This window comes from Gavia stellata, chromosome 19 (genome assembly GCF_030936135.1).
Source record: "Gavia stellata isolate bGavSte3 chromosome 19, bGavSte3.hap2, whole genome shotgun sequence".
NCBI classification, from domain to species: Eukaryota; Metazoa; Chordata; class Aves; order Gaviiformes; family Gaviidae; genus Gavia; species Gavia stellata.
The window spans coordinates 1,459,704-1,478,498 of NC_082612.1; the positions used below are offsets into that span (position 1 = coordinate 1,459,704).

The window sequence follows — 18,795 nt, forward strand, 5'->3', positions numbered from 1 at the left end:
CGCTAAACTGCAAGATTAGAAGGAGCAACTCTTTGATCAGAACAGAGGTCACCATCATAAAAGAAACTGAACAAATACTCGCAGATAGGCCATGCTGCCTGTGCCAACAAAAGTTGTGTTTTGAAACTACTCCATCTGATGCAAGGCTTGAGAATACAATGCAGAGCGATAAAATAATACTGTTGCTTTCATTAGCAAGAAACTGGACCAGATGGCTCAAAAGATACTTTCCAAGCCTAACAGCTTAAATGGATGCTTGAAGTAATGTGCGAATGTTGTAGCCCAGTATTAAAAGGCAGATTTGTAACACAACCCAACTGAGCATTACCACAGCACCTAGATCAGCTCAGCAATGGACCGATCCTTTGGTGCCATTTCCCAACCTTACGCTACACCGGAAAGGGACAGAGAGGATGACTCCTTGCTAACAGCTCACAAGGTAAAATGCAGTCCTGCAACCGCCCTTCCGGAATCCCAGTGGGTGAATTTGGTGCATCCGGATAATCTGTTCCTCTGCCGGGCTGCTTGTGCAGCCAAAGAAATCGAAGACATGTTTTGTTTCAAGAAGTCAGTCACCTCTTGGATCAAACAATGAAGAGTAGGTCACTTTTCTAGGCTTATCACTTGAAAAAAGTGACATTGTTTTTACCCCCCCCCCCCCCCCCCCCGAGTCTCAGGTGGTAAGGCTGAGGTTACCTCTAGTCACTTACAATTCTGTTTTCTGCTTCTTGTGTTTACAACAAATAACAAATGCTTAATTTGTGCTTGTATCTCAGTATAAATCAGTAAAAATCAATGCACTTGCCAACAGAGGACAGAAGCATTATTCTCACTGATCTGCCATCCTGCATCTTGCACTGTTTTGGTTTTGAGACTTTCGTGTAGTCACACCAGGAAATAGAAGGTAGGTGGCTGGAACTTTCCGTTTATTCCTCCGGGATCACATCAAACTGTCATCTACAGAGGTATTTATAAATGTATTGATCAGTTTAGACCTTGTACCTGAAGATTACAGGTTAAGTACTACAGTTATAGCTGGATGACTTAGAAATAATGTTGTAACATAATAGTGGTGCTGTTACCACTAACGCAGTCCTTTCATGAAAAACACATAGAGGCATGCAACAAGAGGTAGGTTTTGGTGGGATGTAAGGAACATGAAGATTTGGGGGGAAACTCTGGAGACTTGCTTTCCTGGTGAGCGTTAGTTCTTCGAGAAGTTTTTAAAAAGCAATGTTTCATTTCAGAGGTGCTGCAAACACAACTGGTGCTTTCCAACATTATCCAAATAAGACAAAAGACAACACTTAAGAGTAAAGTAATCAAGTAACGACAAGCTCTTTGCTTTCTGTAAAATGTATCTGGAATAGATGCTATTGGCTTGAAACACCAATTCCAAAACATCCGTAGTGTACTAGCGCATTAGAGCCATTACCAATCTTTACAATCATGTGTTTTCTGTGGTTAAAAACATTTCCCTGTTGATTTCCATCAGGTCTAAAAAAAAAAAAGAGAAAATAAAAGCCCATTCCTTTAACGAGCATGCATCGACTGCCTACATTCAACTGCCCCAAGACTTTTGTTACTGCAGGACCTGACCTGCGTCAATGGAGGCGACGGTGTTTTTCCAGATAAAAATACCAGTTGAGTATTAATGTCCCAAGTACATGTTAGGGATGAAAGTCCAGGACAGGGGGCCTGAGGGAGGAAGCAGGATATAATGACAGAGTTAAAGGATGTAATTGAAGCCCACGTTCAGAGTGAGAGAGGCATCTTGAGGTTTCCTACTTTTTTAGCCAACTTTCTTTTAAAGCAGGGCTTAGGAGGTTGCCTTTGAATGCACAGTGCCCAGCGAGTACATGCTGTAGGAAAGCACGTCACTTGTAATTAGAAATACGTATACTGTGGTTTCACGATGGCATCGAGCTAAGGCCTTGGTCGTGCGTTCGCCGCCCCCTGAGGAGGTTTACTGCGCATCGCGCCCACTCCCCACGCACACATCAAGGCCAGCACGGCCGGAGGCGCTGAACGGCTCCACAGAAAGCGGTGCCTGACGAGGCCCAGCCTCGCTGCTCTCCTGGCTTTTGGCCTGACGAAGTAACTCAAGGCCAGGCAACAGCCGTGAGCGCGGCCTGGCCGCCGCTTCGCTCCGACTGAAGCCAAACACCGTCTCCCTTCGCCGCGGGGGCCCGATAGCGGAGCGGGGCGCGCGGAACCCCCCGGCCCTTCCCCTCGCTCCTGCCCCTCGGCAGCAGCCCCGGGGGAGGCATGGGGAGGCCGCCGCCATCCCCGCGGCGGGCCGGGGCCGCCTCACCAACCGCCGCCGCGGGGGCGGGGCGAAGGCGGCGGCGGCGGCGAGAGGAGGCGAGGAGGGAAGCGACCGCACGGCGCCGCCGCGGCGGATGATGACGTCGGCGGCGCTTCCGGCGCCGGGGCGGTGACCGAGGCACGCACGGAAGGGGTCGCCGCCAGGAGGGCGCCGCGACGGAGCGGGCGCGGGGAGGGGCGGGGGAGCGCGGCGCGGGGCCGAGCCGAGGCCGCGCGAGCCGGGCGGCGGCGGAGGCGGGGGCGCGGGACGGCGGCGGCTGTTGCGGCGGGAGCGGCGCGTGCCGCTGCTGAAGGCGGCGGCGACGAGAAGTATCGCGAGAGGTGGCGCGGCGCCGGCGCTAGAGGTGACCGAGACAGCGGCGGCGGCCCCGGGTGCCTCCTCCTCCTCCTTCTTCCTCACCGGGCGCCGGCGCTGAGGGAGGCGGATCGGCGGCCATGGAGAAGGCGGCCGGCGCGGCGGCAGCGACGGCGGCGGCGGAGGGAGGCGGTGACGGCGGCGACGCCGGGAGCGCCACGGCGGGGCCCGGTCCCCCGGAGGGGCTGAGCGGCGGCGCCGGCACCTCGCCGCCGTCGTGCCCGCCCGGGGCGGCGGCGGCGGCGCCGCGGGGGCTGGTGCGGGTGTGCGACCTGCTCCTGAAGAAGAAGGCGCCGACGAAGGCGAAGCGGAGCGGGCGGGCCGGCCGGCCGGCCAGCAGCAGCGAGAGCGGCGGCGGCGGCAGCGAGAGCAGCAACAACGGCAGCGAGGAGGAGGAAGAGGAGGAAGACGACGAGGAGGAGGAAGAGGAGGAGGTCTCCGAGGTAACGCGGGGACGGGCGCCCCCGGGGATGGGGAGACGGGTCCCCGCGGGGGAGGCTGCTCCGCCTGCCGGGGGGCGGGAGCGGGGGGCGATGCCCGGGGAGGGGAGGCCCCGGTGGCGGGGGGCGGCGGGGCGGCCCCGGGGGTTGCCCTACTGATCCGGTTTCATAATTCCGCCCGCCTCCCGCCGAGGCAGGAAGGGGGCAGCACCGCGCCGGCGGGGCCGGCCTCGTGGCGGGGCGGGACCGGGGGCCGGGGCCCGGGGCACGGCGGGGCAACGCGGCCCAGCGGGGCCTCGCGGGAGGCACCGCGCACCTCCCGCCGCGGTGAAGCCGGCGGGAGCGGCCGCCGGTGCCCGCCCGCGCTCCCCCGCCGCGTTGCGTGTGTGGGGGCGCGCCGGTGTGTCCCGGGGACGGGGGGCTGTCCGCCGGGGGCGGCGTGGAGGGGGCCCGGGGTTGCCCCGGGGGGCGGCGGCTCCCTGGGAGCCTCAGCCGGCGACGGCCTTCGTCTCTGGTTTTGGGCGTGTGCGGTGTTCGTCGGGTGCTGCTGAAGGGAAGGGGCCAAGAAACGTCGCAGGTGCGCCTCGACGCCGTGTCTTGCGTCTACACGTGCCGTAGCGCAGTTCGGGTCGGAGCCGGGAGCGGGTAACGGTGGGAACGCTGCTGGTACAGCCGGGCTGAGGCTTTGGAGATAGGCCTGATGAGCTCTGGGTGCGCTGCTAGAAAGCTGCTTGTGCTCCCAGTCGTGGGAATAGATCATCTGGAAGAAAAGCAGATGAACGTGCAGCTAAAGCCAAGGCTGCCTTGGAGTCCTGGGCTTTTTGCGCTCATCCAACGCGCCCTCTGAACCTGACAGCAGCCGCCGTTTCCGTGTAATGCTGAAACAAGCACAAGGAAGCGTTACGAACTTGCTGTCATTTACTGTTGGGTTTTTCAGGTAGGTATCGTTGGAAAAGGCCTAGCAAGACTTGAAGGCCCTTTCTTATTTGCGTATACAGTCATGCAGAGTTGCTTTGTTGACTAGTTTTAATTCTGTAACCTCCTAAGCTGAGTGTTCACTTCTGCTTTTTTTAAATAGTGTCTTCAAAAAAGTCCTCCTCAAGTTTGTAAGCTTTTCATTGAACTTCAGGAGGTTTGGCTTCTAAGAGGTATATCTACTTTTGTGTTACAGATTAAAATGAGCAGGAAGGAAGAGTCTGATACGTTTAAGGAAGGGCTGGGCTAAGATGGTGATAGGTTTTTCCGCGGTTAAGAAGCACTCTGCGTTTTATTTCTGCACAAGCTGATACAAGAAGCATTTTATCCAACTTCTGTGAGATAAATTGCACACAATGAGCGTGTCTCAATTAACAAGTAATTATGCCTGGCATTTTGTTTCTCTAGTGTTTATTTTTAGGAAAGTGAATATCGTCATGTAGGTAGGAGTTCTTGAGGTGTAAAACTTGTGAGGTAGGCAGGCATGGTTATGTGCGGAACTGTGCTATTCAGCAGCCCTACAGATCCTTGAAGAACACTCTCTTGAACAGAGTCCATGGAGTTTTGCTGTGGTCGTGCATGGCGAAGGGATGAAGGCCCTTTAATGACTTACCAGATGTATTGGTTGATAGTTAAGCATTCAGATTAGTTGTATGTGATGGCAGCCTTCAACAGAATTTGTGTAAAGTGAGACTGGCGAAATCATACGCAGATTTATTTTATGGTCTGTAGCCATTCTTCCAAATGGCTCCTTCTACTGATAGCTTTCAAATGGTATTGTGTGTACGGTGTCATGAGGAAGGCAGGGCCAACCGAGGAATATATGTAGTCTTAGGTGAAGTGAGCCTTTGCTTGCATGCTGTACCTTACATAGCTTTAATACGCTTTGAGACCTGCGGGAAGATAAAAAAGCAAATGATCATTAAACTGTCATGAGGCAGCAGAAGAATACTTCACCCTTTTTTGACAGAATGACACATGTTGTAGATACCGATAGCTGGCAAGGCAGTTCTAGCATCTGGAAGCTTCCCTGACATTTTCATCTTACTCACAGTAAGACAAGGCTTTCCCAGTCTGGGTGGTCTGGGATTAAATATTAAGCAGGGGTGGGTAAGTAAGCGATAAACAAGTTAAGAATACTGAGTTGACTCAGTTCAGGGTAGCGTACATGTTGTCATGTATCAGCTTCATTTATAATTCTTCCTCTTTATCATTCAGGTTGCTTGCGAAAAAACTGTTCTAGTCTTTCTCCCCCTGACTTCGGGATGAAATGATACTGCTTATAGAATATGCACAGCTGAAATCACCGTTTCTAGGAATTTGAACATGAGGATGGCCTGATTAATGGAGCAGAGGATCTAACTTCAAAATAGTTCCCAGCAGCTCCTGGGGAGGAAATGTGTTCTGAGTGTTCTCAGCAGAAGTGAGTTTGCCTTGTCTGAAAGCAACCTGGTGTTTAATTTTGGCTTTTTAGAAGTTTTGTTTTTTTTTAAAGTTTGTTTCTGCTGTGAGATTTTTATTTGTTAGGGGTTTAAATTTTTTTTCAGTTCAGACTTAACTTGAGATGTGCATAGCTTGTGTGGCTTTCAGCAGTTGGATTGTGGTCTTCTGCCCACTGGCAGTCTGGAAGGCACATAAAACGAAAAACACAAAGAACTCTCAAGTTTATGGTTTTGCTGTAAATGGAAACTTTTGTGGAAACAGTGCATAAGATGGTGTTCCCTCCCAGCCATTCGGTTCATTATCTCTGTAAACTTAAGACAGTTTGTCTTAGGCTATTTTTTACCCTTCCCATGCTTAAGACATTAAGACTTCTCTAATCTCTGAAGTACTTCTAGATTTGAGTACTAATGAGACAGCTTCTAAAAGTCAGGAGTACAGTAGCAACAAGTCAAAGGAGTTATAGTCAGAAACCTGGCAGATACTAGATCACAAAAAACCCATGAGTGGAAAGACATTGTTTGGCTCGGTTGTTGCCGAGCTGATGGAACGGAATAAAAAGTTGTTATCGGATGTTTTCATCTCAGTCTGTTTCTAAACTCCTTTAGATCTCAGTGTGGAAGCATAGGCAGTGGATTGAGCTTAGGGAGAAGTTAAATTGAAATATCATACCAACAACTTAATGAGCTCCCACTACAGTGCTCATGGCAACCTCGAAGGTTGTTTTTCGAAATCACAGCAAATTGCTGCTTGCCAAAAAGCCAAGATTCTAGGTAGCGCGGTCCAGTGTTGTCTGTAAATGGCAAATTGTCTTTTTCCTAACCACCGGTTAATAAAAAATAAGGCAACTCTCTTTAGTAAACAGGAAGAGGAATCTTAAGGTAAGAGCAAAATTACAGAAGAAGTTACACACCGAGGGAGTTCAGCTTGCATGCTTCCTGGCAGAATTCTGGCCTTAGTTCATGAATGATAGCATACAACAAGCAAGATTGTTCAGTTTCCATAGAGGTAGTGTCTTCAGCTGTTTAAGGAGTCGTACTGTTGTTAAATAGGACTGCAGTGCCACTTCAGTCAGGGGATAACTTGCAGGAAGTGTGCTTTCAGGCCAAAATCGCATAGGTGTCATTTAATTGGTTGACATGTTAAATGTTTAAGGGTGAGATGAAGGCGCATCTCTGTTCTTGATCAGAGTTGTGTGAGGAGTGTCACTGAAGACGACTATATTCCTGGGCCTGTCTATTCCTTGCGTCACTAATGTGAAGCTGCTTTCACATTTTAGTGGGGCTTTGTACAGTGTACGCTCTACCCCCCCTTTAGCCTGGCTTATTATTGATATGTAAATATGTGAAACAAATACGAAGAAAACTGCCCATCAGATTTGTGCCTTAGGTCAAGTCAAAGGTCTGTCTTCTGAGCTGCTTAAAAGAATGATCTTCAGGACGAGTCAAAAAACACAAACCACCCCCACCCCCCAAAAAAAAAAAAAAACAACCAACCACCCAAAAAAAAAAAACAGCGGCGGGGGGAGCAGGTTAGATGAATGAAAGCTGACATATAGTGAAGCTTGGGAACATTATTATTGTTTGGTAACTTCATTATTTGTTTGTTTTTTGTGAAAACATGGTTTAGCATTTCCTCTGAGCAGGCTCAGCTAAAAACATAAACATGCAGGTTTCTTGAAAGTGTTCTTGTAAGTGCTGATTTTATTAAACATTGGTCTTCAGTAAATAGTGAAATAGTGCAAAACGTGAGCAAGTCGTAGTAGCAAGCTGCTACTTAAAAATCTGATGTCCAGAGTGCATTAGGGATTCTCTTAATAAACACACAAGGTTTAATTGTACAGTAAAAACTGTTCACCAGCTTATTTCTAGTCTTTGAACCTACAGGATGTTTGCTGCTGGCAGTGAAGTTTAGAATTGCTTTTCCTAATATCGTCTCCATTTTAAGAGTTTGTAAGTTCAGTTTTCTCCGTGAGCAAAATGTATCGTGATGATTAGATGCGTGGATTTGTGTGTGTTTATTTCTGTTCTTTCTTTTAATTTTTTCTGACTGGTATAGTTTGTTACTGGATTATCATATGACACGCAGCTTTCCTAACTTGTGACTTAGCTTTCCTAAACGTAATCCTCAATAATGTTAGCTACACCTGAAAGCGCTGCCCTATGCAAAGGATGTTTTTGTGATGTTTTGGCTATTCCTTAAACATTCTTGTTTTTTAAGTGGGCCTCACAGCTGCTGTAAATAAGTTCATTCTTGTTTTTTCAGCTGCAATTGAATTAGAAATTGAGCTGAACTACTAAGATGAAGTAAATAAAACAGCAGAACACCACCAGTCCCCTAAAATTTCTTCATGCAGAAGAAGCTGCTCTTAACTTCTTTAGCTTCAGATATAAGGTGTTAATCTGAAAACTTGGGCCTAATGGTGTGATTTCAAGAGCGTCACAGGCACACTGTTGTAATACTTAATTTGTAAAAGGCTTTCACAGCTTAAGTGTGAAAGTAAGCTGTTCGTTTGAAACACAGAATTTATTTTATAATTTTTTTTTAATCCCAACTGTATTAATTAGAATCCTGGAATAAGGCCTTTGGATTCTGCAGGGCTGCTAAAGAGCCGGTATGTCTCGCTTGACCACTGTATGATACCTTCTCTGTGCTACCATTACTTTCATCTCCTTGTGTCTTCAAATACATGACTGAACATGCAGCCAATTGGGCTCTGTCCTTGTTAGTGTGTGACGTCTCGATGTACAGTTCAGTCTCGTATTCTGCCGCGTTGTTCATGCTGTAATTCTGGTCTTTCTGTCTACTTTGGCAGTTTTTTGCCTGCACCGTTTTGTTTCTTCCGTTCAAAGGAAGAAATAATAGTGAAATCCCTTAGGAAAAAAAACCGAACAAACTTGCGTGAGACCTAAGGTGATTTTTGGCATTTTCCTCATCCGTATAGCTACTACAAAGTGTAGCTTGGTGTAGCAATAGTTAGGTCGGATCAGTTGAACTGATGTGACTGAAACAGGTGAGCCACCGCAGGGTCCGTGGCAGACTGTTTTTCCATCTCTAGAAAGAACCTTGTTATGACACTTGAGAAACGCCAGCTCTCACCTGTGTGTTACGTAGTCCCACCACAAGGCCCGCTCTTAAGAGAAAATATTTTAACTGTCTTGGTGCTATGAGTGAGATTTTTGTTTTATCTCGCTTGAGAGACATGGTAAGTATGATGTAATATAACTGTCAAGAGTTAGCATCCATTAGTTGTCTCTGAAGAGGAGTATAATTAGAGATGGCCTGGAAGTGTGTAAAGGACGTTTCTCCAAAATCCCTGAAATAACAGGGCTGATAGGGCTGTTGGTAGGTGAATCCCGCAACCAGGTTTCACAGTAGTGAAGTCTGCTGTAGCTGACCCCAGGAAGCATTAGCCCAAAATGTTTAACGTCCCGTTATTATTGTTCCCTAGACTAGGTTCCAGCAAAATCAGTCCGGAAAGCTGGAATAACGATTTGGCTGGCTTCGCCATTCCCTGCTAACCACCTTTCAATCATTACTGGCATCCCCCTATAGATGATGACTCGCGTACGCCCCCTTATCTAAGGGAGTTACATTACTAGAATTCATATGCTAGCTGGGAGATGGAGTGTACTGTTAACTGGCTTGGGTGGTAAGCAAAGATCAAGTAGCGTCGTTATGTGCATGGCAAAGAGTCTAGGTATGCAGAGCTGATAAATGGTGTCTGGTTAGACCTAGTGCATATTTAAAAAAAAAATCTTCAAGATTTCTTTGTCTGCTCTACTTAATTGAATTTATTAGTGAATATCTGGGTTTAAAAAGAAGCCCCCTGCATAAAATGACCACTGCAGAAGGTGGAGTTAGGTATTGGTGGCGCCACGTGAATTTGTTTACTTCCTCAGATATTTCTTCAGGAAATGTCCTTATAAACATAACTCCTGTGTGCAGGCTGGAGCCAAACACCCCATATATTAAGCTAGTAGTTTAGTTCTTTCAGGAGAAAGAGTTCTTTGGAAGAGATTTAGCTGAGAGAATTTCTTTATCTGTCAACTTTGAAGGCAAATGGGATTATATATGTTTGTTATTTTCCCCTCTATCTGTGTTTCAAAACCAAAACTATTTGTGCTTATTTAGGATATAGCTGACTTGGAAATTGAATTTAGGAATTGAAAAATCAATGCTGCAGATCCAAGACAAGGAAGAAGGCTTTGTTTCTCAGCTTAATGTAACAAGGTCTTTTAACTTAGTGTTTTAAAAAAAAAAAAAATTACACAGTGTGGTATTAGACTTTTAGGCCATTTGAGCAGAATCCATGGCTGCCTTGGTAGATATTCAGCTTTTTTCTGAAATTATGTGCTTCTGGTTTCTTGATGGTATGGCTTTTTAGGTGACCAAGTTGAAATAACATCTTGAAGATGTGCTCTATCTGTAGAGCTTCTGTACCTATTTATGTGGGACCTTTTTGTCATGTCAAGAACTTTGGATGTTTTGAGAAAGAATACTGATTGTGTGGGTGGGGAGGGACTTAATGCTAGCAAATAACTAAAACGTGTACTTAGGGAAAAGAAGTCTTCCTTAATGTGTGGTTAACCTTACCAGTGAATGTAAATATGTCTTGGTGTTAGTGTGTGAATTCTGGTGACCTCTATGCAGTCATTGTGCAGTGTCGACAGGAATATTTGACAAAAAAATACATGCTTGACCAATGAAGGGCAGCGTTTTCTCTCTGTTTTCACTAGCAGTTAGTGCTTTGTGTTAATTGGTACTCAGAGAGGTTATCTTGGTATTGCAGAAGTTTTTCAGCCACGCTTTTCCCCCCGTATGCAATCCTAAGGTTATAACTATCTGAAGAGCTAAAGCCATGTGGAGGTATTACTTAACTGTTGTGTCACCTTATTTTCACATTTGGTAATAGTTGCATAACAGGCTAGAAATGAGCCACGAAACCAAGCATGTCTTTAATATAAATTTGTGCATGTAGTATTTTCTTTTAGGCTGAATGTTGTAATTATGATGATTTTGTTTGCGTTACCCAAAGCAGTTTTTGACAAACTCAAATTACTGGTGTTTGATGAGCAGGTGTTTTTTCTCTGCTGTATTTTAGCTGAATTCTCACGTCTTGGGAGTATAATGGTGTATTCTAGGAAGTGAGCTGAAATAAACCTTGATTATTTTTTTTTCCCTGCTCCACCCCAGTATCTTAGGTCTTTGTGGTGTTAAACATCAGGAATGGATAACGTGTCCAAATACGCAGCTGTTCGGATGCTAGAAAGCAGAGCTAGAAAGAAGTTTGGCATATTAAGAAGTATGATGACATATTGCTATAGAGAATATCAGTTTGGGGTTTTGGCCTCCGTTCTCCTCAAGTTCAGCTTGAAACAGTCAAAAAGTTGAGTGTCTGGGTTCTTTTTTTAGGTTAGAATTCAAGGCATCTTTCACACAGTAATATGACTTCTTTCTACTGCAAAGGGGGCTACCTCATATTTGAGCTCAGGTTTGTTTCCCCCTGCCCTAGTAAAAAAGGAATGATTGTTTCTAAGCCTGTACATCTGTCCTCTTTGCAGGAACTGTTTTGTGGATTACAGCCTCAGCAAAAGGGGAACATCTGAAACCTCTTGGGCAGGGAGTGATTCAGAGATAAGAGGAGGAAGGTTGTTCTTATCCTCCCGATTTTTCCCACGCAGAAGAACAGAGCTAAACATTTTCTTTCACGACAAGCTGGAGGTCCCTAGTACATCTGTGTCTGGCAGGTATCTGGTGACTCACATGTTTTCCTGTCCCTGAGCTTTACCCTTTCAAAACTTCAGGTATTTCTTTCCTTTTGTTCAGTTTGTCCTGAAATGCTTTGCCAGCGGAATTTTCCTTCTTACGCTGTTCTGCAGGTGTGAATTGTTCTCCTCCACAGAACGGTGAACAATGCTTTAATGAAGTTTAAAATTTCAAATCATGATGTGACTTATTTTTTTTTTCCCTCAAGCGCTCCGTGTTGTTCAGCCTCTGTGTCAGCGTGGGTACTAATCCCGTTGAAGGTGGGGAATTGGACTTGTAGGAAGGTTGCAGTGAGCACGCTTCTGCCAAAAAAAAAAAAAAAGGCATTCGTTGCTCCTCCCAGCCACTTGGGAAATGATCTCGTTGAAAAAACCTCAGCAACAGAAAAAGCATGTTTACAGTTGATCAGTTCCTTGATCCAGTTTGTCAGGCAGTCGCACAAGAGCTTGTGCTGACACAGCGAAGAGCCAGGAACTTGGGCAGGGAGGAGGGATGAGGACTGCCTTTTTTGGTGGAACTATTCATTTAAATGCCTATCAAGGAAACACTTGCATTGTCTTTAAGGACTCGAATTGTTAAGAACGCTACAGATCTGTGAGAATTTCTGTATTAAAGGGCAAAGTAGTCCTTTTGGCACTTCCTTTGGATTTTCTATTTGCAAGTGGCTGGCAAGTCCTGGAAAGATAAATCGCGCAGAAATTTTTTTTTCCTGCAGCTTTAAAACTTGAAAGCTTCTTGAGATAAAATCGGCACTGACTTTTTTTTGTATTTCGTATTTGTTAAGGTTCTTGAAAGCAGCCTATTAAGGATGGGGAGAAAGAGAGGAACGAAGCGGTATTTTCTTAAAATGTTGCCGCGCTTCTGAGTATCGCTATTGCCGCTTTCGCATCATTTAGTGCGGTGCCGCAAAGGAGTCGCTTTGTACACTGACTGGCATCAAATAGTCACAAAGCACAATTGTGAGCAGTATGGTAATTGTAATACAAATAACCGAGCTAGTTTAAAGAATAAGAGCACTTTCAATGTAGCAGTCTGCTAGATAGATGAACGTATGCCTTCTGTCCATCTCAGCCGCTAACAGAAGTGAAAGTTGGCATAACAGCATGCTGGTATTTTTGTGAAGCATCAGCTCGATAAAGGATCTCCTCGGTGATAAACATAGTGGCAAATTTCATGTGCTAAACTTTGAAAAAGGGCTTTTCTGAAGCCTGCATGCGGGGGAAATGTTTTTGCTATTACACAACTTTTGTGCAAGATCGCTCTAAATGTACTCATGTCTTAGAGTTGGGGTGGGTTTTTAGAAACGCGCTAGTAGGTGCACCGAAATTCTGCAAAAATATTCAGGATATGGGATGGCATAATGTGGTGAGTTGATCTAATAGCTTACCTCTACCAAGAGGAGGGAATCTCTTCCTCTGAGCTCTTCCCAGCTCTGCGTTTACACTGCTTATGTTTTGCCAGCTATCTCTGTAGCAGGTTGCTGGCCTGTCGTCTGTCTGAAAGGCGGTCAAGTAGGTACAAAGGGGGAGAGAGCTGTGTGGAGTTTTTTGTTCGGTTGGTTTTTCTTTTGAGTCTGGAACTGAGGTGTTACATCGGCTCGGGACATTGCCTCGTTCGCCTACGTGGGACTTCGTATACCCTCTTTAGCCGAGCATTGACGAAATGGCTCTGCCAAGTGCAGGGTTTGTCATGAACGTTGATATAGATGCTAATTCCTCCTGTGCTTTGGAAGTGGTTGTGTGCTGTTCTGTCCCAGCATCTCTTAGTTATGTCAGTGTAGGGCCAAAACCTGGGTTAGGTTGCAAATCTCTTTGCCTTTGGTAACTTTATCAACATTACTGGTTTTGAAGAAGTGTGTGAAGTAGTGTCACCTACTTAGCACTTCCTTGAGTGAATTTGACTTGAAATAAGGTTAGTAGTAGTACTCTCAATGAAGTTTAATTAAACACACCTATTTTTACACCTAAAAAAACCCCTGAACGTTTTCAAGAAAGGACGATGTCTTTGGTGGTGGCTTTCATTGTAATCCAGAGATGGGTATTGCAAAGCATACCATCTTTCCAAACCATTGGAATACTTGTTAATAGAAGTAACTTGAGCAATTGATTTTTGTAACAAAAGTATTATGCCCTCAGTCTGGGACATATTTAAATTATTTTTTTAACTGTTTGTGAACTTCCAATGCGTTTATTAATTTTTGTCATAGTAAAATAATTCCTGTAGGCTTTGTGTGTATGATTCAATTTAAATGCCAGTGGAGGGGGAGAGGTTCTGCTGTGGGAGGAGGGTGCACGTGTGTTGGGTGGAAAGGGGACCTCAAACTCAACTGTTAGGGTGGTGAGTTGTCTAGCTGTGCTGTTGAAGACTGCTGAAGATGTTGTGGTTTTGGACTCATGAAAGCCTTTGGGGTTAGTCTTGGGCTAAAATCAGGCTCTTACTGTGAGTGCATCTTGAATTGAGAAGGACAAATGTTTGCAAGTTAATTGTTCTATCTAAACTGAACCTGTGATTTCATTTCTGAAGACACCACAGAGAAGAGATGGGGACTAGGAGGTATTGAACTCCAGTGAACGAGCGGCGTTCAGCTAGAAGTATTTCAATCTGTCAGCTGCTTCAACTATACTCATACTAAATGCTGTGAATTCTGCTGTGTGGTCCCCAGTCTGCCTTGATCTTCCAAGTAATTTCAGATGTAGCATGAAGCGCACAACCATATTAAAAGAATATCCAGAACACGAAAGTCTCTCACTGTTTTTATGCAGTTTATTTATTTTTCCTTCTTCATCCTTTTCTAACAGCTTGCTCTCTGTTAAGTTCTGGGCTTGGTATTGCTGTCAATGAATGGAGTAGGTTTTCTAGCCCGTTTAGTCCGTGAACTGATTATTGTGAGCTTTGTAAAAGAAAGAAACATCAAGTACACTGTTATGGCTCCTGCTTGTTTCCGTAACAGTTGGACAGGTCTCAAAATCTGATATTAACCAAGTCCAAATTCATTATGAATAGCCTATCTGAATGTAGAGCTGTTGAAAAAAACTATCTGGTTCACAGCTGGGAAAAGGGAGACAGGGACATCCCTATCCAGCAGATCGTGGGTTAGAATTTGACATGGAAATACTTTATATCAGTGTTCACTTAATTGGATTATTATGCATAGAAAAAAATGGAGTAGGCCAGTTGAGGAGGAGGAGGAGACTTTCTTCTAGCAAGTGGCTTTTTTTCTGGTTGAAGGTTTCCTAATTCTTTGCGGGGAATGTATTTGCACTTCAACTATTAAAGAACTTCCAGTAGCTTACAGCTGTTACCTGCAAAAAGCACTTAGATTTAAAACACTAGACAAGTTCCAATGTATATTCATATAAGCTTAAAGATTGAAGAGCTGGAAATAAGGAACTAGCCTCCTGCATGTTGCACTCGGTCCTTTTTATGGTTCCTGCGTCCTGGATTATTATTTGTTCATTGTGTTCTCTGAGTGCATACCCAAAATTGCCAAAAATATTTTGTGTTGCAGCAGGTATAAAAGAACACATCTATACTTGGGAGCTTGCTTACCAGTATTAACCAGGTGAAAATACAGAGCAACTTCTCCCGAAGCAGGCATATTCTCCGACTTGCATATCAACTAGAGTGCACAGATAGAGCGTGTGTTAAATGAGGATGGGTTTGACCTTGGACTCAAATTTTCACGTACTAATGTGAAGATATCCTGGATTAGTACCTATCTTAGAATTTGAGAGGCGTTAATATGAATGTTGTTGGGCTGTGTGTGACTCCTACGTGTGAGAAATTATTACTCTGCTTAGAGGCTATTCAAATGCTGCTTACGTTATACGTAGCTTTCCTGTCACCGGTATCTCACATGTGGAATGAGAAAGGAATTTATTTTGTTTGAAGAAGGATCCTCCCTGTCCCAAATTGTTATCTTTTCTGAACACGTTCCCCGTCTTACTTGTGTTTAGCCCAAAACCAGATTTCTTTAGTGTGTTGGAAGTTCTTGGACTAAAGGCTTGGAACGTAGAATTAGCCGGTGAAAACGTGGACTACTTAAAGCGGAGAACTTAAAGGAAGTTCTCTTATAGCAAGTTCCCCTTAGACAAAAATGTGTGCCAGTTATCTTATGCTTCTGATGAAAAACACTTGTAAAATGCTTATGTAATGCTATGTAATTTTGTCTCGCTTTTGCACCTTTGTGTCAGTTCTGTTTTGAATTTGCATTGGGCAGTTGCTCCATAGCAAAATCCTAGGGGCTCCTCTAATGAGAGAGGAAACGCACTGGAGAAATGAGAAGGCAGAACTGTAGCGATGTATCTTGACACAGTTGCTCTTCAATGATGTCCTAGTTTAGTTCATTTTCGGGACAGTGCTATGGAGGAGTAAAGATATTTTCTTTCCTCCTTTTTCCATACTTAGATTTGCCTTATGGAATTGAAATCCAAAATAATAGGGCTGATGTAAGCTCTTACTGGGGAGGAAGGCTTTTTGCTGATTAGAAGGGTTTCTCTCACTCTCTGCCAGAATGCTGCTTGCTTACTTGTCAGTTCCACTTAGGCATAGATGATGGAAATATTTTTATATTGCCCATCTGCCTTCTGTTCAGAGATTGATGGCATAAGAATAAGAGGCTGCTAATAGAATTTAAGGATATTAACTTGGGAATCTTGAGTGTTGCAACCTCAGTTTAGACAGAGCTATCTTTTGACATCCCTTGTCTTAAAGTTCCTGGAATAAGGGCTGTAAGCTGAATGCTTTTGCTTTGAGCCTGTGTGTGCTGTTGGTGAGTCCCTATAGTTTCCTTGGCTTCCAGGCATTACATTGCTAACTTTTTTCAGTTGTGGAAGTGATTTTTACTGACCCTTGAATGGGAAATCTTCTATGAAATGGTAATGCAGTGTGAATGTTGAGATCCCCCAACTATTACCGGGAGGAGACAATACCTATTTGAAAAGGGTTCTCTGGATATGGAGTCTCCATCTTCCCTGATCCCACCAGACCCTGACAGTGCATGCAAGCTGCCAAGTACACTTTGCTAGCCTGGTGCTTCTGTTAAGGGAGAACAGATCCGAGGAGGATTGTGCAAAGGGAATCGGGCAGCTTTATTCCATCAGACAGGTCATAAACATCTGAGTCTGTTGTCAACAGTCAGCTTTTAAACCTTTTTAGTTTTGTGCAGTCTTTTTAAATTGACATAAAATGCTCAGGATGTGTTTATCTTGGCACTTTTGAAGGTAGTCAAGGACAGACACCTTTCAAAGATACTAGTTTCCTTGGAGCTGTGGAAAACATAGGTCTCAAGAATACCACATTAAGGTCCCTTGGGGAGTAGAACTTCATCCTCTCTAGCTTTACATGCTTACCAAAATGAGTAACACTAAATGAATGGAAAATACTGAACGTGGCAGAAGGGTCTGTGAATGCCGTGCTGCTGCCCTAGGCCAAGTGAAGAGTGTGCTGGACAGAAATGAAAGATTTGTCTTGGCAGAAAGCTTAGCTTTTGGGTGGGAAATAATCTTGGACAGTCAAAGAAGTTGTTAGATGGCTGTTAGAGAAGAAAAATACATGGCTTTGTTGTGGAAGTTTCCTTATCTGTGGGACGTAACAGAGCTGAAACATGGGTGGTGTGATAGTGAGGATGGGCAGCAAGGATCATTTTGTGATTGTAAAACTCCACTGCAGTTTTTGGCAGAAAAGTCTTAAACGCTCAGAAAGAGAGACTGAATTACAAGGATAAGGGAATAAAAAGAAATTAGAATAAAAGTGTGTGTTAAAACCGGTAGGTATTTATCAGGTTAAAGCTCATCATCCCTGCGCACCCCCATCCCCAATAATAAAAATTAAACGAAAAAAGCAGATTTCTTTTCTTTGAAATTCACTGAAGCATCTACCTGAAGGATGTTGGAAATCTGGTCAGGCTGACAACTGCAGAGATGTGACTGCTGTAACAAGTGAAGAAAAAGAAAACAATATACTATGTGAAAATAGAAAAAGCAGATGAGGGTCATGACTTCAGATGATTCCTGAGGTTTCGTTTTGGACTGACTTGATTTTATGTAATCATTAACCACTGAGGATCAAGAGTAAGGAGTTTGAATCTGTCTGGAGGAGAGAACCTCTTTTTTTTTTTTTTTTCCTATTGACATAGAACTAAGGAACCTTACAAAATGCACCAAGCGATGACTGCTGGAAACTACTAAGAAGTAGAGGTCATGCTTTTGCAGTATAACAAGATTTTTCTGTTTTGTTTTTTTTTTTTAAAAAAAGATCTGAGAAGTACTAGAGAAGAACGTGTTTAGTGTCTTAGTGGTTATTTGAACTAGCTAGTGATAGGATGAAGTGATGAAAGTCATATGCACAGGTGGGGATGTAGTTCCTAATGAAGGCTGTTAAATACTAGTGCATTTATCTGGAGTAGTGTGTCTGTTTGGGGAAACATTCAGTTCTGACTGAATTGTAGAGGGTTTTGAAAAACTCTGGTTTTATTCTAAGAGCAGATAGGAAGAACTTGGCTCAGTCCAGCAAAATGAGTGTGGGAAGGAGTATCATCACTCTCTAAAAAGGGAAGAAACGGACCCAACACAAAGCTGGAAGCTAGTATTAGCAGAAGGAGGAGGAGAGGTACATGAGGTGGTGGATAATTTTAGTGTGTCATTTGGAGTTGCTTACCCGTTACCGTGTCTGCCAAGTAATTTAGGTTTCTTGCCTTTTTTTTCCTTTTCCCTGTGTTATCTTTAAGATTATTTTGGTGACTGCGTATTCGTAATACAGAATAGCTTCAGTAACTGCATCTATTTTCAAGGGACACTGGCTTCCTAGATTTGTATGAGGTTGTTGCATTTAAAGTGCTGTTTTGGTGTTCCACTTCTGCAGTGTCTTAAGACAGAATAAAGCATGTCCAGACTACAAAAAGTCATCCCTTTAGGGTGTGGTGACTTGTGAAGACATTTGATTCTTCTTTGTTCATTATTTTGTAGGTCATTTCTTGTCTTAGGCATGTTTTTTGCTCTCTCCTTAAGCAGTAATAAGAGTGCGTTCCCAGTACCAATGATAAAACTCGGGGCAGAATCGGTAACGGTTGTGTTCCTAGGTACTATACTGCTATATCCACTGCTTTACTGCTGCTAACTTGGATGTGGTTCTCGCCCACGTAGTCTTGCCAACACAAGTTTGAAGCAGCCTTTGAAAAAGCTACCAGAACATTGCTTGCACATTGAATGTTACTCTAGCGTATCAGCAAGTGCTCATGTATCTTATTGTGGTTTTTTGTTTTGTGTTAGAAGAGAAAACTTGGTTATTTGAAAGTCTTAATGATGGAATTTTTCCCTTTGTGGATTAATTGAGTTTTCTGCTTTCATGGGTATTTCTAATTCATATGAAACTACGGTCTTCTCTTTGGAAGTGTATCCTGTCATACTCAATATGTTCAAATACATTTTGTTTGTGATATATGCCTCAGTTTGCAAGGTATTTCATGTGACAAGGGTGCAATTTTGGCCT

At 44.2% G+C, this 18,795-nt stretch overlaps 1 protein-coding gene across 1 annotated transcript in view; it reads left to right on the forward strand.

Moving 5' to 3' along the window:
- The first annotated feature begins 2,763 nt into the window (after positions 1-2,763).
- ANKRD17 (ankyrin repeat domain 17) overlaps positions 2,764-18,795 on the forward strand; it is a 94,005-nt gene continuing 77,973 nt past the window's right edge. Inside the window, exon 1 of the mRNA XM_059826715.1 lies at positions 2,764-3,126. Within this exon, the coding sequence (XP_059682698.1) occupies positions 2,764-3,126 (363 nt within the window). The remainder of the gene's footprint in view (positions 3,127-18,795) is intronic.